Raw genomic sequence first — 27,479 nt, 5'->3', positions numbered from 1 at the left:
GTCTTTCGCCACACGCTCCCCCCCGCAAAAAGAGAGAGAGAGAGCACTTCTTAGTCATTCGTCTGGGCATTCAAAGATTATCAAGAATTCTATTGCTCAAAATTCTTTACAGTCTGCCCATAAAGAGTCTTGCCTACATAAATGTTAAAACAGATTTCAGGAGCAGGTTGTTCATTTAACAAATGCAGGGTACCCTGGGCATGTGCTTGTGTCGGCATTCGAGAGACTCATCAAGAAGTGTAAACCTCGTCCTGTTAAAACTGACGATATGGGCACTAAGAAGAATAGCAGATCTGCTGTCATGCCATATTTACACAGACTGTCCCATCATTTTAAGAAGATAGCTAAAGGTTTTGAAGTAGATGTTGTTTTTTTGGCCAACCATAAAGTAGGTAAGGCTTATGCTATGATTTAGAGGAAGGCAGGTAGATCAACTGTTGTTGCTTGCTCTGTGAATCATCGCAAACCCTTTGTTGCCTGTGCCTTAGGCGTAGTTTATTGAATTCCTCTCCCTTGCGGAAAAGCCTACATTGGGCAGACGGGCAACTGCATCAATAAGCACTTTCGTCAGCCTAAGAATACTTTAAAAGGAATGCCAGCCGTTCATCTTGCAGTGCTTTGCAGAACTTGTGGGTGCAAACCTGTTTTCAAAAAAACTGACATCATCATCAGGCACAAAGACAGAAGGGCCTGTCAGCTTGCTGAAGCCTTCCATATAGAAAGGCTTAAGGATGATCGTGTATCTAAGCCATCTGACATTTTGAAAGATTGTTAAACGCACTTGTTCAGTAACTAGTTACAGGTGACTTCGATTTCCTGCACACACAGATGTTGGTTTGTTCATGTTTTCTTTTTCGAGCATCTTGTTCAATAAATATAGGTTGTTAGCGCTCGTCCTGTTTTATTCTAACTCTGTGCGCTCCATTGTTTTCATGCTGATAAGTATGATTCTGACCATGTCCCTCCACCCAGTGTACATACATACATACATAGAAAAGCATGCTGTGCAGCAACAAAAAAGTAAGACAAGAATACGCTGCTATTACTGTGGGTCTAGACTGCCTTGCCTAATCAGAATTAGTTATTGCTTTTTACCCTCTCTGGTAGCCAAGATAGTTACTTTGATGTGTAAATTAAGGCCGCAATTACATGCCAGGTGTTCTGCTACATTTGGTCACAACAGATGGGCTATTCTGTCTTACCTTTCTCCATTCGTTGATGCAGAAGATACGGTATGAGTCACTTCCGTACTTGCCGATTCCATGTAGCTCGTCTGGGTATCGCCATTCTTTGGTCAGGTACTCCTCTGTAGGAAAACCATGACCAAGTGATTATGGCAATGGTCACTCATAAGATGTAATTGTTCCTGCCATGAGGTATGGGAGTGGTGACTTTGTAAAAAACTGCATTTTTGAAGCAGTTTGTAGCAACAGAGAGGAGCAATTCCTAGAGACAATAAATGTGCATGAGTGACTCTAGCAATGAAAAGTGTTAATTGTACTCTTTGCTGCAAACAATAGGGCTTGTATCCATGTGCTCTGTTTTTCTCTCTCGCTGTTTCCTTCCCGTCTTTCTGCGTCCCCTCGCCCTCTCAGTCTAGGGTTGCGAACCGATTTCTTGCCCTGGTTAACCTCTCTCACTTTCATTTCTCTCATCCCTCCCTCTCTCTTTGATTTGCACCAACAGATCTTATTTGCACCACCTTACTTCTCATACAGAAATATGTCAGGAACAACACAAGTGATGTGCTTTAGTAAAGCACAGTTTAGGCAACACGAAAACAGCTCTCTCGATAGGGAGATGAGAGAGTGTTGCCCATGCAGTGTACCTCTGCTGCCTTTCAAGACATCCGAAACAGCAAGAGTCTTGCACCCCATGCTGCTCGTAGCCTTTGTACACAGAAAGCAGCATCGCAATGACAAGTACATATGTATTCCATATTGACGAGGTAAAATGAGGTTTTCATGCTTAAAACATGAAGTGAATTGGTTGAAAAAGCTTCAGAAGGGTTTTCAATAAAGTGAAGACTGAAAATAAGCCATAAAAAATGCAAAATAAGCTCACTTTTGGTTAAAATAATGAAACACTTAAGGGGTTAGAGCGACGCCTGCCTTGCCTGTCTCATGGGGTTTGGTGTGGGTATGTGTGTCTCTCGTAGAGTACATGATGCAACGATCACAAGGGAGTCAAATCAATTTGTATAGCCCCATGCACTGACCCTCCAGACATGCCAGTGACCGGCTCTGTTCTCCACGGAATTACATAAGGAAACTACAAACAGTATCAAAACATCCTTGCTGCACCTACTAGGCGCCTTCAGGCACATATTTCTTTTGTTGAAGCAAACCTTTCCTTGCCTACCTTTGTGTAGTTTGGTGTGGATGTTAGGTCGGTTTCTCACTGATTAAACTGGGTATTGACCAACGAGCATTTGCAGAGTGCTTGCACCTTTCACACTGACCATCAAGAATTTGAATCGTTTTAGAGCGCAGCTCTTAGATGCCCATTCCTGCGGCGAGTGTCAGTGTAACCGAGCGAAGAGCACCGCAAGGAATGAAAGTGAACATGGAGTGCAGAGGGAAACGAAAGAAAGGTGACAGTACAGCAGGAGGGTGCAGTGAGACTAGGAGGCAGAAAGCGCAGGAGGGGAGATGGCCTGTGCATGTGCTGAGTTGCCGGTGGCCTAGACATCCACAGCTCTGCGGGTAATCTTATTTGCGCTTCCGAGGGTGGGGGCCAGAGTTCCGTGAGGTGGGGAGGGGTATGCTCATCCGCGGGGGCGATGTCGAGTAGCTACAAATAAGCCTCGATGCGACGCCCCCTTAAGTGTTGTCGTCACTGACACTGTGGTACGACTTCCCTGCGATGAAGGGCCACTCTAATCATTAGTGGAACGAAAACGTCAGAAGAATAGCATAGTGCCACACAAGATGGGATGTGCGGTGATGATGGCTACAACATCTGAAGCAGCAAAAGCTTGATGTGGGCGACTTGGTTTTGCATACTTGAATAAAAGAACGCTACGAAGACGCGGACTAAAAGAGGAACATGTATGACGGACAAGGTGCTAGTCCGTCGTACATGTTCCTCTTTTAGTCCGCGTCTTTGTAGCACTGTTTTCTTCAAGTGGGCTACAATATGGCACCAGAGTAGCGCATATTGACATGTGTACTTATCTTTATCGGGCGACCACGTTTCGCCACCTAACAAATGTTATCACACAGCGCGGGACGTGCCTGCATGTATCCGAAGTTTCTCGAAAGTTATCGATGCTTCTATCTCCTGTCTGTTGTCGCCGAACCTTGTGTTATCTGATTTCATCGTGTGACGCGAATAGTGTAGAACTTTGTGGAAGGCACGCGGGTGCCAACGATTAGTCTGAAACATTCGACGACTGCTGTATAAAAGCCGCCGCGCCTGACCCACTGATCAGATTTTCGACGATCGCTGACTGTGTTCGTCGCTCTCGTTGTGCTTTGAGTGTAGCCTGTTTTTGAGGGCACAAGTTCGCCCAATAAAACGCTAGTTTCGTCTTTCTCAGTTTGCCTGCTTTCTTCACAGTCACTACCAAGTGACAATATTGTCGGTATGGAAACAAAGTGCTGCGTGGAGGTCTGTCTGTGGCGGCTGCTGTGAATCACACCCACATGTCACCCGTGTGCTGTCTCTCGCGATCTCCCGAATAGCAAGATCCACAGATTGCTCCGTGAGGAACTTGCTGCTCGAGACAGGTTGTCTGCGCCAGCCAATATAATGCAAAATGAAAACACATATAGAGCTGCACTAAAATTTCACGTTAGGGAGTATCGTAATCGGTGAACTTTATTTACTCAAGTAATGATCACACCCCCAAAAAGGTCTGCAGCGACTTTCGCTCCTTGTTCTGGCCAGTGCCAGTTCTAAACCTGTGCTCTTATTAGGAAAGTGAGAGTTGTTTGGAAGCAATATTTTGTTTGACCTTACAATGGCTGGCGTGAGAATCCAGATTTGAAGCCACTTCATTTTTCACTTTTTTGTTAAGCACTTAGAAAATTGTCTCGGACAGTATTCTCCACATAATTGTCACACTTCCCAACTTTGCATGAATTTTCCATAAAACGAAGAGCAAGCCCTAAGCGCGTAAATATAGTAAGCTGCACCAATCTCAGCAATAGTGCAATAAAATCTGTGCCAATTCAGGGGACAATGTAGTAGTAAACAGGACCAATCCTGGAGATGGCGTAGTCGAAGAAGGGCTCATCCCGGAGCTCATCCCATCTGTGACTCATCAAATGCACGATCTCCACTGCAGTTGCAGGGCAAGCGGGTGTGGGCGTGCAGGTGAGACTGAGCATTTAAAAACCTGCAATGTGGGAGCATGTGTACATTGGTCCTGTGCCTTTCATGGGATGGAAGCACACTCTCAAAGCCAAGAAGCATTGTTCTATTGAAACACATATTTGCTGTGCTGCAAAATGTAGTGCACAGGCTTGAACATGTGCATTGCCACGAAACCAAATGACATAAAACTTCTGCGATGGAAAAGAACATGAACAGTTTCTCCCACATAGTTGGAAATAAACTTGAACGCATCATGTGTCACTTTGCACAGTAATGAATTGAAACATATTAAGAAAGCCTCACTTAGTGCAGATCCTAACAACTGCCCCATTGGGCCTTGTTTATAATTTTTGCCATGTGATCAGTGTCATCACACGATGTCTGTTCTTGCAACGATTAGCTTAATGCTTTTAAGGAGCGTGCTTACCAGGGTTGCCAGGTCCCCAGAAAAAAATGTAGCCCAAAATTTTTTAAAAGTAGTCAAATTGTCGCCAACTGTAGAAACATTTTATTAGGAAACCAAAAAAGTAGCCACTGATGTCAAACGAGAATAACAGAAGAAAACAAACGTTCTCATATTATTGTGTCATAATTTACAATAATGACTAGCTGACATTCTCTGGTAATTTTTGCCCTACCCTATTGGCCTTTTTCATAGCCGAAGTGATGTCGCCATTTCACTAAAATAAACTCGCTGCACACCGTCTTCGCACCACTACGACTTCTCTCCAAATGCTCTTGTGCGATGTGTATGACGTCACACCTGTTCTTCTCTCCCTGTCATACAGTCACAAGAACCCTTTTGAAACTCACATAGACATTGGCATCTGCAGTATCATGGCTGCCGTGACGTGTATTCATTCGTTGCAGTCACTTCTGGCGCCAAGAAGCATGGTTTTTGAGATTCGCTTTTGAGGTAACCGTCACTTGGGGGGGGGAAGGACATCACCTACTGCGTCCGTTCAATGCAGCATGCACAAGCATAAGCCTTTAAGATTAGTTAATTCCTGTTACTCAGAGACAGCTACTGTACGCCACCAATAAAGAAACTCAATGGGCCTCTTCAGTTATCTGTCCCTGACAGTCCCAGAGTGCCCAAAGCGATGATTTCAGCCAATTAGCATTGTGTGCCAAGCATCTCGGGCAGTCGTGGATAGCGCAGGATGACAAGTAGAAGATGCCTTCTGGTCATATGACGGCTAAGATTTGTTTTCAGCTCCTGGATTTGCTTCCGCCGCTTGCAAAACACAAAAGCATAGCATTTGAGATCTGACTTGTGGGGCTGTTGCTTCGAGGAAGTCGTCGAAGGGAGTGCGATTTGGACACTACCTATTCCAATTATCATTGTCAAAAGTAGCCAAAAGGAAGTCAAGTCGCCAACCACGACTTTAGGTCGCCAGGAGCTTCTAAAAGTAGCCAATTTGGCAAGAAGTCACCAAACCTGGCCATATTGGAACTTCTCACCATGTTGGATTGTAATTACAATATTGTAGCTCAATGCACACTGGGATCATTATTATGAGATGTACCCAACACAAATGTTACTTTCTGGGATTGTTCTGGTGACCGTCAATTGATGTGGCACCTAGAAGGGTAGACCTTAATTAAGGGGCTGAGTGCAGGAAGCATAATCCAATCTGATAAGTGCCAACTGTATTGTCAGAACATTCCCTCTACAGGGAGATTATGGTCACCCTTCGGGGCTGGCATATGATAAAAGCGCACAAGGGTGACAAATGAGTGGTGGCAGCATGGGTTGGATACATTAACAACCTTCACTTTCCTGCGACAAGGAAATGAAGGTTGTTAATGGAGGGATAGAAACGACAGCCATATGTCGTCGTTCCTGTGTCTTTTTCCTGTGTCCTTCCTGTTTTCCTTTTCCTTCCTGTGTTCCTGTCTTTTTGGCACTACTGACCAACTAGCTTGAATAAATGCCTTGGTCAAGTTCACTTCTCTGTTTTCTAGAAAATCTGGAAATGCGTGTACCTGTGCGCCCAATCGCTGGCATTGGTGGGCTGTGGCGCTACATGTGATGCCATTCCTTATGCTGCCTGAGGGGGTGTTGATATGAGCATGGTCTATCTAGCCTAAGCTTGCCGGCCAAAAACGAGAGCACTGCATTGTCGCTGTGACTCGCAGATTCTGATTTCTTTTTTTTCCGCACCTATATATACTTAGGCATGCACTTAGGTGCATGTCTAGCATAGAAGAAGGGTGGAAGGTTGAAAGGCCATAACAGAGTGAGCAATCTAAGCCATTTTATCACCGCTATTATGACAATAAGCCGCAGAAAAGAAAGAGAGAGGGAGAGAGAACGATTTACGTCATCCAATATGGAATGTTACAGGTTTCCTGCAGCATGCAAGAAAATATAATATTCGGCTCACATGTTCACGACAGCATTGTGCACAGATCAGGAAACTGTTCCTACCAGCAATAATTCATTGATAGCCCCTTAACCACGACACTTAACAGAACTGGAGGATGTGGTAAGGAATTAACAAACCACTAGCATGCGGGAACTAACCGGAGAACTTCTGTATGATGGCTGCACGCTTCCTGTGCAAACCGAGTGGCTGCAACAGCTTGGCAATCTCCTCAGTATCTGCGTTGATAGCAGCGTGTGCAGTTGGGTAGAGATCCAGGAACTGCCACAGGATGGGAATGGCTGCCTTGCCTGTATGCCAATGCGAGAACGCGTGTGAGTGAAAGAACACTTTCAAGTGTGCAGATGCAAGATGTAGGAGGCAGTAAATAACTCAAGTAGGCCACTTGGTTCAGATCCATATTTGCAGCGCAAATGAAAAGTTTTGCAGAGAAGCAAAGCAACACAGAAGCACTCGCTATCAACTAAACAGTTTAATCAAATATAATCAAGGCAATCAGAAGAGTAGGCACAGAACAAGGAATACACAACTCTAAGATATACATTTTATAAGGCCATACAGATAAGGAAACTCTTCACCTGTAAATGAAATTGATGGTTCACCAATGCAGTCATCTGAAATTTCTTTTAATATAAATAAAACCCTTGGAAATTTCACAAGTGCACTGTTCTTGAGCCTTAGCAGAACCTCTGTTCTCAAGTACAGGTGGTCACCGCAGCTTCCTGAGATATATGTGATTATATCTTGTCAGGCACGGATTAAAATTTCAGTAAACAATATGCACTTGCTTGTGTTCCAATACTCACTGTAGACTGCTAAACAGACAGCTTAAGTCTTATGCCAACTGTGAAGAATCCGGCAAAAAGGATAGCTTTGTAAAGACAGCACCTAAGTAAAAAATGACACAGGCCAATTTGCTGTCCAAACAAGATTGCAGCTCAACAGAATGCTTGGAAATGTGATGGAGGTCATCTGTGCACAATAAAACATAGTCACGCTTTCTTATTCACTTCATATAAGTTATGCTACTGTCTGTGGAAGCTATGCAGTGTTTGTTTCAGTTCGAAGTGCTGAGCATCCGGCAGCTAGACAATGCAGGTTCTTAAGTTGCACATTCTAAAAAAGCAATTGGGGGAGGGGGGTCTCCATACTAGGTGACATGAAATAAAAAAAAAGTGTCGCCAATTGTTTTACATGGCGCAATTCTGCCTCTTCAAGCTGCTCACATTACTTACACGACAAAACACCGTGTTCAATGAGCTAATTTACGATGTTCCCCTTAACTCTGTAAATGATTCACAAGAAGCTGTTTCATGCAATTCAATTATATCAGGCCTGAACCATCCTTGCGAAACATGTTCTTACTTGCGCTAAACACCCAGAGCCAGTGGCTAACAGGAAGTCTAAGTACAGGTAACTGTACTTAGACCTCCTATTCGCCACTAGTTATGGGTGTAAGCATTTTTTATGAATTGTCTGTCATGTAAAAATATTAAAAAATAATAAATTGCAAGTGAATCTTTTCTTCAGCCACTGCTGATGAATATAAGTCTCCGCCTTCTTGTGAACCCTAATCTTGCTCTTTTTTGTGTGGAAGGGTGTGACGAGCCTTTGTCACAACTGTGTACTAAATATTCAAATGGCAGTGTGCTGACACCATTTTGATGTAAGAAAGAGACAGTGGTGTTGGTGGAATTAGTATATCATTGAAAGTAATATCACCAGTGGCATTAGTGGACACCAGGTAATGTAGTTTTGCACAAGTTGTCAGCCAATAAGAGGTTTTATCACCATACTGATCATATATGCAAATATGGCCCATGACTGGTCAGAGACTTACCTATTGCACTGTCAGCTGTTTTATAGGTTAGTGTGTGAGCATCATAAACTCTCAAATTATTTTCATGCGCTAACACCATTGTGCATTAAATCTCTGATTGGCTGGTGTGAATTGCAGCTTCTACAAAACTGCTTAACCTTAGTTAAGCGCAGCATGGGATTCTCTCCTAGCATATTTTCACACTTGAAGATTTAAATTACAGCTGTGCAGCAGCATTTTCTGACATAATTATTTTGTACAAATGAATGACTCATTGAATAATGTTTGCACTTTACCTGTGGTGCGATTGAGAAATATAGTTGCTATCAGGACTTTCCAGGGATCCCTGTAGAGCTGCTCCTGCACAAGGTTGTACGGCGACTGTGGTGGCACCCAGGGCTTGGAGCCAATCTTGAAACCCAGGGGCTCGCCTGCTGCTTTGAAGTAGGGGCTCTTGCTCAGCCTTCGCTTCTTTCTTTCCACTTCTTCCTTGTCTACAGCAGCATCCTCATTCTGTGGTCTTTTGTCTTCAGGTTCATTGTTCAAATAACCTTTTACGACTTCTTTTCTCCAATGTGTTGGCGCCTTAGTGGACTCTCTGCCTTTTCTAGAGATGCCTGCGTGCTCTCCATCATCGGCTGAAAGGCATGCCTTGCCATGTGCAACACTTGTTGCCATATCTCCCAGGCTTGTCTCGTTGTCTGCCACTAGATGGTCTGCTTCTGCACATGGCTCGTTGATGTGTTCTTCGTGCCTAGCATCAGCTCTTTCGGAGTCTTGATATCCTTCTGTTTTTACTTTGAAGCACTTTTCAACAGCTCCTTTACCTCTGTGGCAAGCTGTTGATGTGGTGACCTTCATGACCTGACATGGTCTGTGCCCCTGCTCCACGTTGCATGCCAGTCCTTTGTCTTTGGCTGGTAATAGGGCACCGGCAATCTCCGCGCAGCCGATATTTTCTTCTGGTGGTTTGTCATCCAGTGTGCGCTGTTGATCTTCAGCCCACAGTGCTTCACTACCATTTTCAAAAGTTGAATGCCCTTGAAGAATGACCGTGCCCTGTTGATGATCTGTGTCCTCAAGAATGCCGTAGGCTTTGAACCTTGTGCAAAGTCTTGAAAATGCCGATGGCTGTTGCAGTTCATCAGGGAAAGTGGGGTTCAAGTCATCTGTTGTGAACGTTGCATCTTTGGGAAAGTCTTTTTTATCACTTGTTGACGCTGAGTCATCTATGAGTTGGGGAGCTGTGTCTTTGAGGACAGTGTAGGATTTCAACCTTGAGCACAATCTTGAAAATGCCGATGACTCTTGCACTTTGTCAGGCAAAAATGGCTTTGAGAAATTTGCTGCCAACTCTGCATCCCTGTGTGAGTCTTGTGCAATGTCTGCTGGTGGTGGCTTTTGGCGTTTAGTGCACTTAGGACGACGTGAGCGTATTGTGCGAGGCTTAACAGGCTGTTGTGACTTCATCACCTCACCTATCAAAATTGCACGATCAGGATCCAGCAGATGTGCAGCAACTTTGACTTCATCCTGGATGCAGTGTTCATCCTGTAGAAACTCTTGTTGTTGCAGTCTTTGCATTGGTCTTGCCACTGGATGAGAATCATTAAAGAATGTTTCCCTCAATGCAAGGCTATTTCCAGGTGCTGAGCCACGATACCGTGTCTTTTGGTGGACCATGTGCCCAGTGAACTTTGTCAACAGCGAACCTTGCAAAAAAAAGAGAAAACAAAATATTACTGCACAACCTGCACATTTCATGTGTTGATTGCGGAACACATTGAGCCCCTGCATTTTATGAAAAAAGCTTCATCAAAAGCATCATTTCCACAGCCTCACAGGTCCAAAACTTTTAGCTCACACGAAAGAATGAAAATGCATTTTAGAACTGGTGGAATAAAAACGAACATTCTTGTATTAGTGGGCACTAGCATGCTGAATATTTCAAGGTTGAAAGCGTTTACTGGCACGCTAATGTTTTAATGCTGGCCATCCAAGAACGTCTGACACATGTCATACATTTGTGTGCCTACACTTGTCCTCCCCATTCTTGCCTCTACAAGCACCACGTATAGTCTTCGTTCTTGTGACACACTGCTGCGTACATGTCTCGCACTGTGCATCTGCCTGAATCAGAGCCTGCATGTTGGCATAGCTTGTGAGCAATGTACAATTGAACACCTCTAGAATGAAATTAGCTGTATAACGAAGGAAAATTTCTCTCCCAGTTCTGTCGTGAGTGATTCTGTCATGACTTTTACAACGAAATTACCTGTACGAGGAATAATTTCAGAGGCCCCCGAGCGCTTTGTTATAAAGATTTTCAACTGTAGTGATTTAACGTCAAGTTGTTAGGACAATAAAGTTGCGACCTCTGTTGTGGATAAACATACACATTCAACGTGATTACACATTGCACGCGATGAAAGTAAACAAAACTGCATGTATTGTCCATAGTGCGCTGCATTTAACTAACTGCTTCACTAAAGCTTTGCTCAAGTTACTTGTGTGCTCTATCTGCATATTTTTCTGGTTGGCAACCTTTCTTTGCTTTAAAGCAGTTTTTTTTTGCTGCACTCAGGTCAAGCAAGAGTATTACACATAGCATCAACAATAAGGCATGCTCAAATAAACTAGTTATTCATCTTAAGTTATAATATTTCCTTCAAGTAAGACCAGTATACACTGGCATAACTTCGGACTAATGTAACTTTATGAGCTTAGCTTAGGTTCTGTATTCAGTACGGCTTCTGCAGAAAGTTACGGAGCAGCTTATATCACAGATAAACAAAGCATTTAAGTTCTTCCTACTGCACGGTCAACTTCAGAGCTTGGTAAACCTGTCACACAAAGAAGCTGCCGGCACTAACTTGAAAAAAATGTGTGCAAGTAAAAATGACTGCGAAAGAAGAAATAGTAAGCCAATTTCAACAATCGAGCGGTTATGTGTAAAAACATCACCACTAGCACCACCAACAACAACAATAACAAGAAAACATCATTTTGCTGGCTTTGTACAGCACTTAAACATTATTAGTAGTCGGATTATATAGTGGCGCTTTCTCCAGGAAAAAAGCTTTTTCAGCCGGCAACATTGGACTAAGTAGTGCTAGAATCTCAGTGCAAGTACCAGTTAAAGTATTCACTTTGCCTAGTAGCTGTTGCTGTCTGTTAAGGTAAAAATAGCAGCTATGAGAATTCAGGCCTTAGTTGTCATAATCAAGGATGGTGTACCTGGACCATGTAGATATTTGTGGAGTGAAAACTGCTTTACAATATTCAACAACCTGGTAACATAACACACTGTGTATAGTGCTGTAGTGGACAAGGATAGTGACGGGCACTGTAGCGAAAGCTACAGGAAAGCCTAAGAGTTTGAGAAAAAGACTTGGCGTGTGACAAATACTGGCCAACCAGAAATTTGGGAACATGGTATTCTCCACAACAAAGATGCACAGCTGGCTGGCAGCCAACTGTTAAGCTCACGAGAAATATATCACAGAATACATCAGAAGAATAAACATGGTTTCAGTGCAATGTCACATGGATTCATCATCTTCATATTGAACAGAGAAACCCTTCACTAAAGATGACTGAAATGCATACTGATCTGCTTGAAGTGGTAATCACAAAGAAAATGTTTCAATGGGAACAGCATATGGGGAGTATCACGCAGTGCTAAATGATTGCTTCTGCACACGCCTTTATGACATGGCTGAAATACTTCATAAATGCATCCACGCGGTCAACTTAATGAAACAAATGTTGTGCAGACATGTTGTCCCTGTAGCAGATGGTTAGCAGGACTTTACAGCAATAACACACATACCCCTTTGTGAAAACTTGCCATGCTTCAGTATATCTGTGCCAGTTTGTGCAGGCATAATGGGAAACGATTTCCAACATCCTGTTTGGCAACAAAGGCTACCTCATTGGTAAGCATATCAAGAGGCAAGAATGTAGTTGAACAGGCCATGTGATGCATAGAACGGAAGACAAGTAGTCTTGATTATTAAACACACCAGAGGACAGTAGATGATGAGGTGCTGCAATGTGATACATTAGTAAGCACAGGATGCAATTGGCTAATGCAAAACAAGGCTAAGTGGATGTTTCTGTAAGAGGCCATTGCCCTAAAATGGACATAAAATAATCTGACAATGAAGATGATCACTAAGCATGGGGCACAAGGCCCTCAAAAACGATAGGGCAAACTCATCATTGACTAAAAGTTCATAATTGTATTGCGCTTAGTGTTACACTGACGATTTTAAGTGAATCATCAGTGTAAAATCGTCAGTGTAACACTGAACGCAACATAATCATGAACATTCACCAACTAGCCTGCTTCATTGCTTTCCTAAATTGAATCAAAGATCGAAGCAACTCGCAACTACAGTTTTACAGCCAAGTACCATAATTGGTACCTCAGTATGCCCGTATAGTCAGTGACAGGTGCAGCACACAAGGGCAAATGTTCCCCATAGAAACATGAGTACATGAGCCCACTTTGATTTTTTTCTTTCCCTTCTTTGTCTTGCTATCTACGTCCCTGCGTTCACCATGGCATGAGCCACCTCAACGTTTTATAGGCAGGGGTTCTTCGTTTGCAACCTACGAGTGATCCCTACAGCTGTGAAATGATTGGATTAACTTGGCTCTGTGGTGCATGTTTTTCTTGCAGCACGCACCTTGTTAGTGCTTCTAAGAATGCATGATGAGATTGTTAGGATGCAATATTAAGTGGGGATAATATCTTCTCTTGATCATCTTTCACTGCCTGCCTGTTTATTTTCTCCCCAAGGTATTGCTGCATCGTCAAGGCCATCATTTAATTTGGTCCCTCATATTCGTAAGAAAGTTAAGTTAAATGTGGTTTAATGGAGCAAAAGCGGCTAAGACTATGCTACAGCAAACACGAGGTGATATTCGTAAGAAAGCTTTATCCGGCTTGACATTAGCATAGCATTGTCCGCACGTTTTAGCACTGTGATTTTTCTTCCTGCCAATGCCTGCCAGTCTTTGGTGCATTTGGTGTGTGAATGGGAGATGTTAATTGTTAGTAAACCATTGGCATGTCTGCTATCCCTAAGAAGCACATATTATAAAAACATCCTAGTAATTTTACATGTTCCGACATTAACATTACTGATATTTTCAAGGTCAGCATAAATTTATGCTATATTTGAACATTATTACAGCATTTCAGTGATAACTTTAAATAAATGTTTTATATAATACATTTCTATGACATTAGAGGCAGTACTTTTAATCAGTGCTGGATGTAAAAAAAAATTAAATTATGGGGTTTTACGTGCCAAAACCATTTTCTGATTATGAGGCACGCCGTAGTGGAGGACTCCGGAAATTTTGACCACCTGGGTTTCTTTAACGTGCACCTAAATCTAAGCACACGGGTGTTTTTGCATTTCGCCTCCATCGAAATGCGGCCGCCGTGGCCGCGATTCGATCCCGCGACCTTGTGCTTAGCAGCCCAACACCATAGCCACTGAGCAACCACGGCGGGTAGTGCTGGATGTATAACGTTAAAGTAAGGATTACTAAATGTCACATTCCACCGTTAATGGGACTTCATAAAAGAAATGGTGAATCAGTCTCGATTGACAAAGTATTCTTGAAGAACTCCACGTTTGTTGACTTCATGGTAATATGTTGATTATTAGAAAAGAAAATGACAAACAATGTCTATGGCTCTTTTAGGATACAATGTACTCCATTTTTACTGATAAGAATTTAACTAGGCTCGAGCAGACGGCATAAAAATTTATGACGTCGCAGCGAGCTGGTTTGGGAATTTCAAGGCGGCGTTGCCCGCCAGTCTTTTGTTTTTGCTTCTTTTCTGGCATACCTAGTGTTGCGATAAGAGTGGCTTTTTTGGCATTGTGGAAGCTTAGCTCACTAAGACAGTTATAATCGCTTTTCTCTTTAGTGTCTGTAACTGAATGGTGCTGTAACATTCAGGAATGTTCACTAAACCTTGGTCAGTATGTTCCGTAGTTCTTGTTTTTGAGAGGCAAATGAATTTAACAAGCTTTTGCCTGTTCATCTATAAATTGCAACTAAAAAAGCATTCATAGCCTCAACATTTACAGAGAACCCAGATCATGTGCTGATCTCTACTGAAACTTATCCAAAGCTTTTCCATGTAGGTTATTAAGTAGGTCAGAAAGTGATGTGCTGATTCTGTTGCGTGCTGTCGCAATCTGTAAGGGTGCTACTTACCGGGACTGTGGAGAGACGGAGGGCAGTTGTGTCATTCTGTGATACTGATGGGCCCCTCTTGTTCTTTGCCTGTCATTTAAACAAAATTAAGTTATGTGGCTCAATGTCTGAAAGCTGCATAATGTCACGTACACCATAGCAGAGGGCTTCGGAGTAATTTTCGACCACCTGTGGCTTTTTAATTTGCCTCTGAAGCATGGTACAGACGCATTTCTGTATTCCACCTCCAGTGATATGCTGCTGCCGAAACTGAGAGCTGAACCCATGACCTTGTTTTCTGCAGGATGATGTCATAGCCACTGAGACATCTTCTTGACCTGTCATGGACTTCAAGTGTCCTCAAGTCTGTCTGATTTACCTGCACTTTGTGAACTAGTTTAAGCAGTGCTGTATGTTAACATTCGTTTCAGTGGTGCAAATGTGGCACCCTCTGCAGGCCACCGTCTGTTTTAAAAAGCACAAGGTAAAATTTGGCTCCAGTTCCTTAACATTATGGACCCCTGTGATTGTCGATGAAGCAGCAGACGATTTCTCTGGCACCATGGCAGCAGACGGTGTTACAATAGGTATCACTGTGCTGCTGAATGGCACACTGACAGAAATTGCGCTGTTAAATCAGCACCGACGGCGCCCATATGCACAGAAGCCAGCATTTGAGTGCGGCCCTCGAACATGACCGGAGACAGGCAGAAAAGGAGCTTGAACTCAAATTAAAGGTAGTCCTCTATTGCCTTTTTCAAAATACTGAGGTATTTGGTTATTTCCCGTCTCACCAGCCTATGTGCCAGCATTGCAACCAGACCGTTATGCTGCTTACTTTTGCTGGCAGAGGCAGCAAATGCTCAATCAGATTCACAATCAGATTCGCGGCACAGCAGCCATGAATCTGACAAAAAATTGGCATTCGCAATACAATCACTGCACACGCTGCAAAGATGAAGCAAATGACATGCACCTTAATGGAACTTTCAAATTTTTTTTTCAGAAGGCCCTACTATACTGCTGTGGCTGCACTTCTGAACTGGTGCTGCACGAACTTGGAACTACACAGTGAACTTGTGAAAAAAGTGCAGGCAAATCGGCTTGGAGTGGTGCCCGACACTAGCAAAAGATGCCACGAGCCAGCGGGGCTATATCAATCCACATACAACCAAATTAGGAACAGCCACTAAGCTTCAACAAAAGACACTCCCTCACGGGTATTGGCCTCCATGGTGCAGAATTCGGCCAATCCCTCCCAAATGATTGATTTGATCAACCAATGGCCCTCAGTCCCCAGCAGCTGTGGAGCACCTGACCAAGGCGGTGGTCAGACCTGTAACGCAGCAGAGGGTGCTAAGAATCTCTGGAGCAGAACAGGCCGCCAATGGAAACTGACTCTGGCAACCTTTAACACTCAAACTCTGTTGAGTGAGGTTAGCTTAGCAGGACTCTTTGAGGAACTATCAGGCATTGTTTGGGAGATCAATGGCCTTAGTGAGATTAGAAGAACAGGTGAGGCTTATACAGTGCTGACTAATGGCCATGTCTTCTACCATAGAGGTCTCCAAGATAAGAAGCAATGTGGAGTAGGATTCCTGATCTATAACGTCGTAGCGGGCAACATTGACGAATTCTGCAGCATTAATGAGATGGCAGCAGTAGTCTTAATAAAACTTAATAAGATGCATAGATTAAAGGTACCACAAGCCTACGCTCCAACATCGATTCATGATGATGGTGAGGAAGTAGATCAGTTTTATGAAGATGTTGAGTTAGCGGCGAGAAAAGTGCAAACTTAGTATACTGTACTAATGGGCGACTTCAATGCAAAAGTGGGGAAAAAGCAGGCTGGTGAACAAGCAATTGGCAACTATGGCATTGATTCTAGGAACGCTAGTGGAGATGCTGGTAGAATTTGCAGAAAAGAATAAGCTGTGAATAATGAGCACCTTCAGGAAACACAGCAACAGAAAGTAGACCTGGAAAAGCCCTAGTGGTGAAACAAGAAATGAAATAGATTTCATACTTTCTGTTGATCCCAGCATAGTGCAAGATCTTGAAGTGTTAGGTAAAGTAAAATGCAGTGATCATAGGTTAGTAAGGTCTAGAATTCACCTCAATTCGAAGAGACAAAGATTAAAATTCGTGAGGAAGAAACAGGCCGTCCTAGACACAGTAAGGATAAAAGCAGACCAATGAAGGCTGGTACTTGCAAACAAATATGCAGCCTTATAACAGAGACATGAAGATGACATAGAGGTAATAAATGAAACCGTAACTAGGCTGGTTTCAGAAGCAACAATTGAAGTGGGAGGTGAGGCACCAAGGCAACCAGTAGGCAAGCTCTCCCAAGTAACAAAGGACCTAATAAAGAAACAACAAAGAATGAAAGTGTCCAACTAAAGAGATAAGATAGAATTCACAGAACTGTCAAAACTGATCAACAAGAAGAAAATAAGGGATATCCGAAATTATAATAAGAGAAAGAGTGAGGAAGCAGTAAAAAATAGATGCAGCATGAAATCATTGAGAAGGAAGCATGGCATGGACAAGGCTAGATGTATGCACTGAAAGATAAGCAAGGTAATGTCATCAGCAATCTCGAAGATATAGTGAAAGCAGCAAAAGAATTCTATACTGACACGTACATTCAGAGGAGCCACGATAGTTCCATTTGAAGTAGTAATGAACAGGTTACAGGGACTCTTTCTATAACTAGCGATGAGGTTAGAAGGGCCTTGCAAGATATCAAACGAGGAAAGTGGCAGGAGAAGATGGGGTAATGGGATGGAATTTAATCAAAGATGGAGGAGACATAATGCTTGAAAACTGGTGGCCCCCTAGATAAGCTGTCTATCGACACCAAGGGTCCCAGAGAACTGGAATAATGCCAACATTATACTAGTACACAAAAAGGGAGACAAAGGATTGAAAAATTATAGGCCCATTAGCTTACTCCCAGTATTATATAAAATATTTACCAAGATAATTTCCAATTGATTAAGGGCAACACTGGACTTTAGTCAACTAAGGGAACAGGCTGGCTTCAGGAAGGGATACTCTACAATGGATCCCATCCATGTCCTTAATCAAATTATCGAGAAATCCGCAGAGTACAATCAGCCTCTCTATATGGCTTTCATAGACTATGGAAAGGCATTCGATTCAGTAGAAATACCAGCAGTCATAGAGGCATTATGTAATCATGGAGTACAGGACACTTACGTAAATATCTTGGAAAATATCTACAGAGATTCCACAGGTACCTTCTTTCTCCACAAGGTACCTATAAAGAAAGGGTCAGACAAGGAGACACAATATCTCCAATGATATTCAACGCATGCTTAGAAGTATTCAAGCTATTAAACTGGGAAGGCTTAGGAGTGAGGGTCAACAGCGAATATCTAAGCAACCTTCGATTTGCAGATGACACGGTCCTGTTCAGCAACACTGGGGACGAGCTACAGTATACAGTATACAGATACAGTATAACTATAAGAGTGGGGTTGAAGATTAATATGCAAAAGACAAAGATAATGACCAATAACCGGAAAATGTAACAGGAATTCAGGATCGCCAGTGAGCCTCTAGAGTCTGTGAAGAAGTACGTTTACCTAGACAAATTAATCACAGGGAACCCCGATCATGAGAAGAAAATTCATAGAAGAATATAAATGGGTCGAATCACAAATGGCAGACATTGTCAGCTCCTGGCTGGAAGCTTACCATTATCATTGAAAAGGAAGCTATAAAATCAGTGCATTTTACCGATGCTGACATATGGGGCAGAGACTTGGAGACAGACAAAGAAGCTTGAGAACAAGATAACGACCAAGCGAAGAGCGATGGAACGAAGAATGCTAGTCATAGCGTTGAGAGACAGAAAGAGAGCGGTTTGGATCAGAGAGCAAACGGGGATAGCCGATATTCTAACTGACATTACCAGCAAAAAATGGAGCTGGGCAGGTCATGTAACGCGTAGGATAAAATAACCGGTGGACCATTGGGGTTACAAAATGGGTGCCAAGAGAAGGGAAGCGCAGCTGAGGACGCTAGTTGGAATCGGTTGGCGCAGGACAGGGGTAATTGGAGATCGTAGGGAGAGACCTTCGTTCTGCAGTGGACATAACTGCTGCTGCTGCTAATGAACCGAACAGGCCATTTGTAAAGCTGGGATGGTGTACACATAAACTTGCGCCACTCTTGCTGTCCTAGCCGGGTGATAAACTGGGCCACCTTGAAAAGAGGACAGGCGAAGTGAGTAAACTCAGCGCAAAGGAAAATGCAATGAGGATGTACAAACCCTCACTCCCCAAAATAAATCTTAAAAATATAGTGAGATGACATTACTCCACAGCATTAGACAAAGTGAATAATCTGTGGAGCAGTCTGTCCCCACACTATTATCAGTCGTAGATGTTTTTGCTTGAAAAATAGGTTGAGGTACATGACTTCACTACTCCGCAGCTTCAATTTCACCATTTCAAGTGCCCTAAAGTTAGTAATTAAAGTGTTAATTAGCCCAATTTCAGTAAGTAGCAAAACTATCGTTGATAATTTTTTTGCTGCTAATATCTGCTAATATGTTTATTATGTATTGTAATCTGCTTGTTCTCATTTTAACGTTTTCCTATCTATAATCTCAACCTATGCACCTTGTACAGCTGCTGCCATGTAACGGTCACCTGGCCCTTGTCAAGCCAATTTCACGGCTTTTAGCCCAGTGGACCTTCCAACATATTGTCTGGTAAATAAATTTGAACTGGTTTAAATTTAACAAGGGATGATTTAGAGTGGGATTGTTTTGATAATGGGATTTCAGGTGGAGTGTTTGACAAAGGCAACAACTGCTTTCCTTGGATCTGCCTTGGCTTGGGAGGATGTGGGATGGATTCACACTTCCGTCGGGCACCCACTGATTTGTTGAAAATTGGTGCAAGTGATTCCCCGGATGTGGCGCTCGGCTTTCTTTAGGAGTGGTGCACTTGGCAAAGGAGCCCCTGTGCACTTTAAATCCTATCCAAACTCTCATGAGCACGAAAGAAAAATTGGAGGACGCTTAAGCTTCGCCTTCAAGAGTGGAACGCGATAGCGTTATCGCACCCCATTCGCACTGCCCGCTCACTCGCTCAGCATGCTCTTGAGTCACACAAAGACGGACACCATCATGGGGCTGATGCCTCGATGGGATTGTCCTCTATCTCACTTGTGAGCACCACACAGATGCATGACTCCACGCCAGCAGCACGGCACACATCGCAGGGGACGCTTTTCTACCAGGCGCGCTACGGCACCGCGATCGCGTCAGAGGCGTCCCGCATCGGACGCTGCACCTAGGAATTGCGCTGCAAGTGGAAAGAGGAGCCGCGTCACCTAAACATGAGGGTTCGAGTGATGCACGCTGGAAGTTGTAATGGGAGAGAGCGAGAAAACTTATTATACGCAAAGGTATTGGGGCATCCTTGCACCGGTCCCGGCATGGCCCCAATGCGCTCAAATGAGATGAAGGGGACAAGCGGGCGAGTGGTGCGCCACCTGTTGGGGCAGCGCCGTACATTGCGAGTAGGGGGTCTTCAGTGTTTGCCGCAGGATGGCACTGCATGTGCGCCAAGCGCACAAGAAATGTAGCGGAAATGTACTTCGCTACTCGTTTAACTGCGACTTCTGTAATTTACATGCTCATAATTACTGATATACACCGCACTATAACTTTCTACGGCACGTTTCTAAGGCAACACCGCATTCACTAGAGGCGCTTTTTTCCCTCATTGAACTATCAATCTCATGGCTGAGTGGTAGCATCTCCGTCTTACACTCCAGAGACCCTGGTTTGATTCCCACCCTGCCCATCTTGCAAGTTGTTTTTATTTTTGAATTGCCTTTCGAGGTTTTTCACTCACGGCCAACACCGCCATGGAAGCCGACTTTTCTGCGACACGAGCTCCTTAGCGCTGTCGTGTTAAAAAGGATGTCTGCAAGTCCCATGCTGGCAATTTTCGATCACCCATATGTCCCTGCAACGCAGTGAACTCCCATAATGGTTGAGTACCTGGCCAGAAGCACAGTTGCACCTATTTTAGCTGTAGGTACCCGGCGGAAGCTCTCGTCTGTCTCCCACAGCCACAGCAGATGCTCTGCTAGAAAGCCATCTGTGGTTGGACAAGGAGTGCCTAGAGACCTTGCGGTCTCTACAGGGCCCCTTTTGAGGTGAGGAACCCCACAAGTAACCAGGTCGGGAAGCACCTCTACCCATGTGGAAAACCATCGGCATGGGCAATTGACCCCTCCTGCATACAAGGCAGATGTTCTACCACTTGGCCACCACTCCCAAGACTCCTTGTACATTGTATTGCACAGTACCTTCAACCCTTCCCAACATTTCACTGTGAAGTGATAACGAAGCATAGTCGCCCTGGATATGATGTCACATGCATGTGGAACCGTGAAAAAGTATTTTGATCATATTCATGTAGCCAGTTGTAGAGAAAATTGATACTAATTTGACATAGGCCGTTGTGTCATCACAGATGACTAAAACTAACCGTGAAGTGCATTTAGAGTATTGCAAGACGACATAATCCACGATGCAGCGTCAATATGGCAATCCACCATGCAATGTTGAATCTTCATTTCTGTTTAATGCAAAGGAGTGTTTACCACATGAGACATGAGGAGATGGTTACTTTGTCCATGGAGATGCTGCTTCTGACATCTAACAGTGGCATTTAAACAGATAGTGGGGTTTCATGTTTGTAACATACGAGTCAGTAATAAGAATAGACTTGAAAAGTGACTACATCCTTAAGCTGCCGTCAGGTTTATGGAAGAGGTAGCTCACTTTTCTTTTCTCTTAATGGGGGAGGAGAAAGAGTATGGAAAGTTGGAATATTAAAAAAAGAAGGATTAGTGCAATAGAGGAAATGAGGAAGTGGGTGGATAGTGCTGCTTCTTCTTCCTAGTAGTAGTAGTGAGAATAGCACAATCTTTCCGTCTAAGCAGAGACAGCTCAAGATATCTCTTCTTCAATGGCTGTTGATTACTACAAGCAACAAAAGTAGTCGTACAATGAAGGTAAGGGAGACCACTTTATAGAATTCAAACATTTCTTCAAGCGTAAGTACTGGATAGAAGCTTGTAATCTATTCTAGTGTTAAATAGCTCTAGAGAAAGCAAGAACTGTAGTTGAATGCATTTATGTGAGCAAAAATGATAGATAAATTGATGACTTGTAAGTAACGATTTTGCACATAAATGACAGCTATCAGGGAATGCAGAACCTTCAGAAGTTCAATGTGGCATTAGTGTGAAAAAATAAATCAAGAGTTAGCAAATCAGAATATGTGATAAGTTGAATTTTGGCTTCAGCTAATTGGTAGGTTGTACTTCAGGAAATGAATGACGCAAAAATGGATGCAGACAAAATTATGCAAGAGCTCAAATTTGTCCGTTTTCCCCATAGTCACATGACTTGGCTGAACCTAAGAGCGAATTCCTGCTCTGAATAAACTTGGCTGGAAGTTGGCACCCATCCTGTTGCACACGTCCTTTGCCCATGTTTATTTTGTGTTGGTAATTTAAAAAAGTATTTAAGTTCTGTGGCTTTATGTTCCAAAACCATGATTTGATCATGGGGCATGCCATAGTGGGAGATTCCGGATGAATTTTGACCATCTGGGGTTCTTTTAAATGCACTTAATGCACAGTACACGTTTACTTTTGCTTTTATACCCCATCAAAATGTGGCCACCTGGATCCGATCCCAATCCCATTGCCTCGAAGCCACTATGGCAAGTGTTCCGTTGATATCCTGAAGAGTGGAAGGTGGTCACAATGATGATCAATGAATTTTTTAAATAGCCTTGTCTTGCAAATGTTAAAATTTGTGACCGTCTTCCATAAAGCACCCTATTCAAGAATCTGTCTTAAAGCTTTTCACATATATGCCCATTCAGACAGCGGTGGCATCTGCAGATATGCTTCAGAGGCTGCATCAGGTAATAGTAAAGCGGACAAATGTGACGCGTGCATTGTGAAAAAGGTGCTATTGAACAGATAGAAATGTCTAGTGTGAGAGCCTGCTACCATTGTAGCAAATAAATTTAGAGCAGGACAAGCTAGCTGAATTTTTTTCTTTCCTCCCATAAAGAATGACGTGCAACTACAACATGGTACGAGAGGCTCTTTGCACCTTGCATTGTTTCTTTCTAGTTACGGTGTGCTTGCAATGTAACTTCTGCAAGGGAGTAATCGAAAAGAAAAATATAGTTGGGATATCCTAGGTCAACGGGACAAGGTGTGGCAAGTTTTCAAAGAACCTGTTTTGCCATAGCAGTTCCAAGTTTTACTATATGGCACTAGTGAAGCAAGGCAGAGGGTCTATTCCACAATAACAGCAGGTTCTATGCCTACCGATTTGCAAGATTTCATCCCATTTCTTGAGTGCTTCAAAATAAGCCTTAGGGGAATAAAAATATTTGTAGAGAACTGCTTATCCGAGCTAAAATAAAAATAATGCTTACAGGGCAAAAAGACGAGAAAAGCTACAGTTTGAGCCGTATGCCAATGTTCTTGGCAAGTGAACTTGGCACAAAGTCCAGCTGCCATAATGCTAGCATAAGGTTGGAACCTTAGCTCTTTCCCATATTAATAATAGCAGTAAATTCTGGGGGTTTAGGTGTCAAAAATATGATATAATTAGGAAACACACCATAGTGAGGGATGTCAGATTAATTTTGACGACCTTCAATTCTTATACGTGCGCGCAGAGCATGGTACGTGTGTTTCTGCATTTCACCATCACCGAAATGCAGCTGCCGCAGTTCGCATCTATTCTGAGACAAAATCATAGTGATAAAATTCCCTTTTAAGTCAGCCCTTATTGTCAAGTGTACTGTTATTGGATGGCATGGGCACATGCTCACATAGGCACCTCAATGTATGTGGACAAGAAGTCAAATTCACGGGGTGCCTTTTTTTTTTGCCTAAGTACTCAGATACCGGTTTAGCATCATGTGGAAGCCGCATGCAACCTTTTTGTTCCCAATTACTACGCCATCTGGTGGCATTTGGAATGCACTAAGGATTATATTTTTTTTGGCCGGGGGTGACAATGCCAGCATTATGTCTCACATAAATGTAAAAATCTTCCCAAAGACTTCTGGCAAAAAAATTTATTGCACGTTTGACATGTAGTCTCACCTGCATCTAGCATTATGCTACATCATAAAATATTACATTTTAATGTTTAATTCTGGAAAGGATGAAAGCCATTGTCCATAGGGGTGGACACAGGGCCCAAGCTGGCTATAACCAGCGACAGGTCAAGAATGTGGTAATGAATTCTCTTCAAACAGAAGTACGTACTCAATTACTCTGTCGGATTTTTCTCTCTCGTTACACATTTTTGCCATCCTTGTAGCAGGCCTCCAGCTCACTCAGATGCTGCTGTGGCATAAACCTCTTCACTTTTAAGAGAGTTGGTTTGTTCTTCATGCACACAAACTCCACTCACATCTGTGGAGCAACATACTTGCCTTCCTTCGGTGTTCCACCTTCTTGGAAATGACACCCATTTTGCAGTTTGTGCTGTCTGAAGGATGACGAGCACATTTGTTAGACGTGAAGTCACAATAATTCCTCTTTTAGTTCCCTCTACCAAGTCCTCCATAATACTGTGCATCTTCCCACAGACTCCTTTTTACTCACACTAGTTAATTTGGGCTGTTATTGCATGTAATGTGTTGAATCATGGGTCATCATTCTTCTCATTCAATCATTCATCAATCATTCTTCTCAATGTAATTCACAAACAATATTTTCTGGGAGTGTGGAACGATCACAAGTAGATGCAGTATGCTTCTGTAGTGAGAGCGTCCTCCTGCATTCTTGCCCCGTCACGTGCCATTGCTCTCACAAACAGCCACCTGCTGTATCTTTGGTTCTTACCCTACATACAGAGAAGCTTTAGTGCAACAGGGGTTAAGAGCTCAAAATTGAGGCTGTGTTCCAAACTTGCCATAGATGGGCTGTCCATAGGTGGACAGCCCCATCTTAAGTCTCATTTTAATTGATGAAACTGGCAAAAGAAAAAGCCTAATGAAGATAGCATCAAAGTAACAAATCATGAAGGCTATTTTGCTGTCCAAACACAATGCTGACTGAGCAGAACGTTTGGTTATCTGCTCACAAGAAAACGTAGTCACACTCTCTTACGCATGTAATGTAAGCTACAATGCATTTTTCACATGCTTGGACACATAAAGTATGAAAATATAGCAATATTTTGTGCTTTTCTTAGCCTTTTCTTGTTGATGCAAGGCAGCGTCATGTTGCAGAGACGTCTTCCAAATGGTTCCAGATGTGTTCCATTGCTTGGCCTCAAAGCTTTCTTAGGTGTCAATGTAGACTGTCTATAACAGACTGGCCTGAACTGGAACACACCCAGAGTTTGCTGCATCCGTTCGTCCCATCTTTTCCATATGTTTTTTTTAGGCAACCTTTTCATTCTCAGTTACACTTAAAAGACCCCTTGCTTTTTCTTCTTTCCATGGTGCCTTTGTCATAACCCTCCAAGTTTGGCATCCGAAACAAGGTGCTAGAGAATGACAAAGGAGCAGTGGTGGGAGGCCTGAACAAATGGTTTCCTGTCTGCTATAGAATATTGGAAGGCTGCGCATCACTGATGCAAAAATATCGATAGTACTATAGGCGGTTAACTGATGGTCAGTTACCGCAAAACTTGTGGTAATATTTAGTATTACACAAGAATTGCGAAGTTATCTATTGTACTGCAAATAGCCAACTATCGTAATACCATCGATAGCTTCATCATGAAATTTCATAATACTATTGATCGTCAATTAGCTGATAGTTCTGCATCACTGGTGTGCGTGAGCTTTCCCTCCCGTGTAATTGATGACCATGAACAAGTGCCCAATGGGCTGTTGCACAGGTCGATGACGTCATAGACAGGGCATGATAGAGGAGGGCTCGAAAGCTGCAGGAAAGAGCGAGCAATCTTTTATTTGATATTGTGGTTGGAACAACCTTTGGCACACATGTCCGTGGCAGCATTGTCAAGAGACTGCGAACGTTTTCTCACCATGTTCCCAACTGAGACATCAAAGACAGTGGAACGGTATAAGCGAGTTCTCACAACCTTCGGAAGTGCTATAGTCGGTGACAACCCAAGAATAGAAAGGTTATATGTGTGCTGTCTAACTCAAAAACGGCTAGCATAGATGCACCAGCCAATTAGCTCCAGTTATTTCTGCGGCATCCAACGGTTCTGATTGTTTAAAACCTCTGTTTTCCCCATACAGATCTTTGTGTCGGTGGTTCTAGGTTGAAACCTGAATGTCCTAGCAAATTTTATGGGTGATCCTGATACCAGTGCTCAGCCAAAGGTAGTATTTTAGCCTGAAACCACAAACTTTTATCTTTCCACTGGCCTAGCATTTACATAAGCAGAGCAAGGTCATTAAACTTTGAGCAGACTAAGCGCTTTTTCAGACAAAAGTGCACTGCAGTTTTGTGGGTGGAGCTCCTTTTGAATTCTTAGGTTGTCACTGGCTACAGGGGTACATACCTTGTGGCTGTTCTTAGTGGTCATTCATCACCAATGCCACCTGCGCACCCTAGTCATATGGCTTCTCTGGCACTCCCACATAGGCAGCTCTGTCGGCTGCTCTTTACATTTGCAGCCATACGTATATGGCGTTTTCTTTAAGCTGCACCAAATTTTTAAAGATCTCCTGTGGCAGATAGTACAATCCTAATCCTTGAACTCAATTACTTGGTGAGCTGGACATTACTTCCACTACCAATCAAACGGGTCATTGACTAAGTGACAAAATTTCACTAAGTAAGTTCTTCGACTAATTAATCTGCGGCACTTATTCCAATATAGGAACTGTAACTGATGAATTTGCAAGGCAAATCGGCATAGGACAAAATTATGAGGCTGGCTTCAATTTCAAGATACGGCACGTGCTGTCAGACTTGCGGTAAAGATGCACTGTTTTTCCATTTACCGAAAAAACTCTTTCATGCATAGAAGCACAATAGTCACTAAAATGCCAATGCACTTCATTGTGCACTTTGAAAATTAATAACTAGAAAACTGGTTGAAACGTAGCTGACCTCTTAACTCCATATGGAGCCAGTAAAACACAACGCGAGAAATACAAGCTAAGAAAAAAAAAAAAGGAAATGGTGTTATCTATTTGTGTGAAGTGTACGTAAGCCAACTTTTCTTTTATAACCACAGATAATTAATTCAAAGCAAACTCCTGCGCAGGTTGCATTGCCGATGGATATTAACCATGTCACTGCACGCCGACTTTCGCCACATAAAAACAGCTGCAAACTCGCCTTGACAGCTTCGCTTTAGTGTTGTGGTGTCCCTTTCACTCTTCCACGACCACGCCTAAGATAAATCATGGGCCCACCCTTGCACAACTCCAGCTTCTCCCAAGTGTACTCATTCTTGCATTTTCAGTGCACTCCCTGCCTCTCGCGAAGCAACTAGTGCAAAAAAGAATATTGCACACCTGTATGTGTCCCGTATAGAGTGGTAATAGGTTAAATTTCTGCCAGCAGGTGAAGCACGTGCCTTGGTGTTCTGTTCGCATGTTGACAGATGAAGGAATTTATGAAACATTGAGCGAAATGAAAGCGATGGCAAAGAACGAGCTTCTATGGAGTATGAAATGTCCGCCGAA

General features: G+C 43.1%; 1 protein-coding gene across 1 annotated transcript in view; it reads right to left on the bottom strand.

The window, feature by feature from the left end:
- The window catches only part of LOC135913311 (nucleolar protein dao-5-like), a 105,668-nt gene that overhangs the window by 5,672 nt on the left and 72,517 nt on the right, over positions 1–27,479 (bottom strand). The window contains exons 5-7 of the mRNA XM_065445907.1: positions 8,826–10,241; positions 6,851–7,000; positions 1,203–1,306 (exon numbers count right to left, since the gene is read on the bottom strand). Coding sequence (XP_065301979.1) covers positions 1,203–1,306; positions 6,851–7,000; positions 8,826–10,241 — 1,670 coding nt within the window. The remainder of the gene's footprint in view (positions 1–1,202; positions 1,307–6,850; positions 7,001–8,825; positions 10,242–27,479) is intronic.

This window comes from Dermacentor albipictus, chromosome 6 (genome assembly GCF_038994185.2).
Source record: "Dermacentor albipictus isolate Rhodes 1998 colony chromosome 6, USDA_Dalb.pri_finalv2, whole genome shotgun sequence".
NCBI classification, from domain to species: Eukaryota; Metazoa; Arthropoda; class Arachnida; order Ixodida; family Ixodidae; genus Dermacentor; species Dermacentor albipictus.
This window is presented reverse-complemented; position numbering and strand designations above follow the sequence as displayed.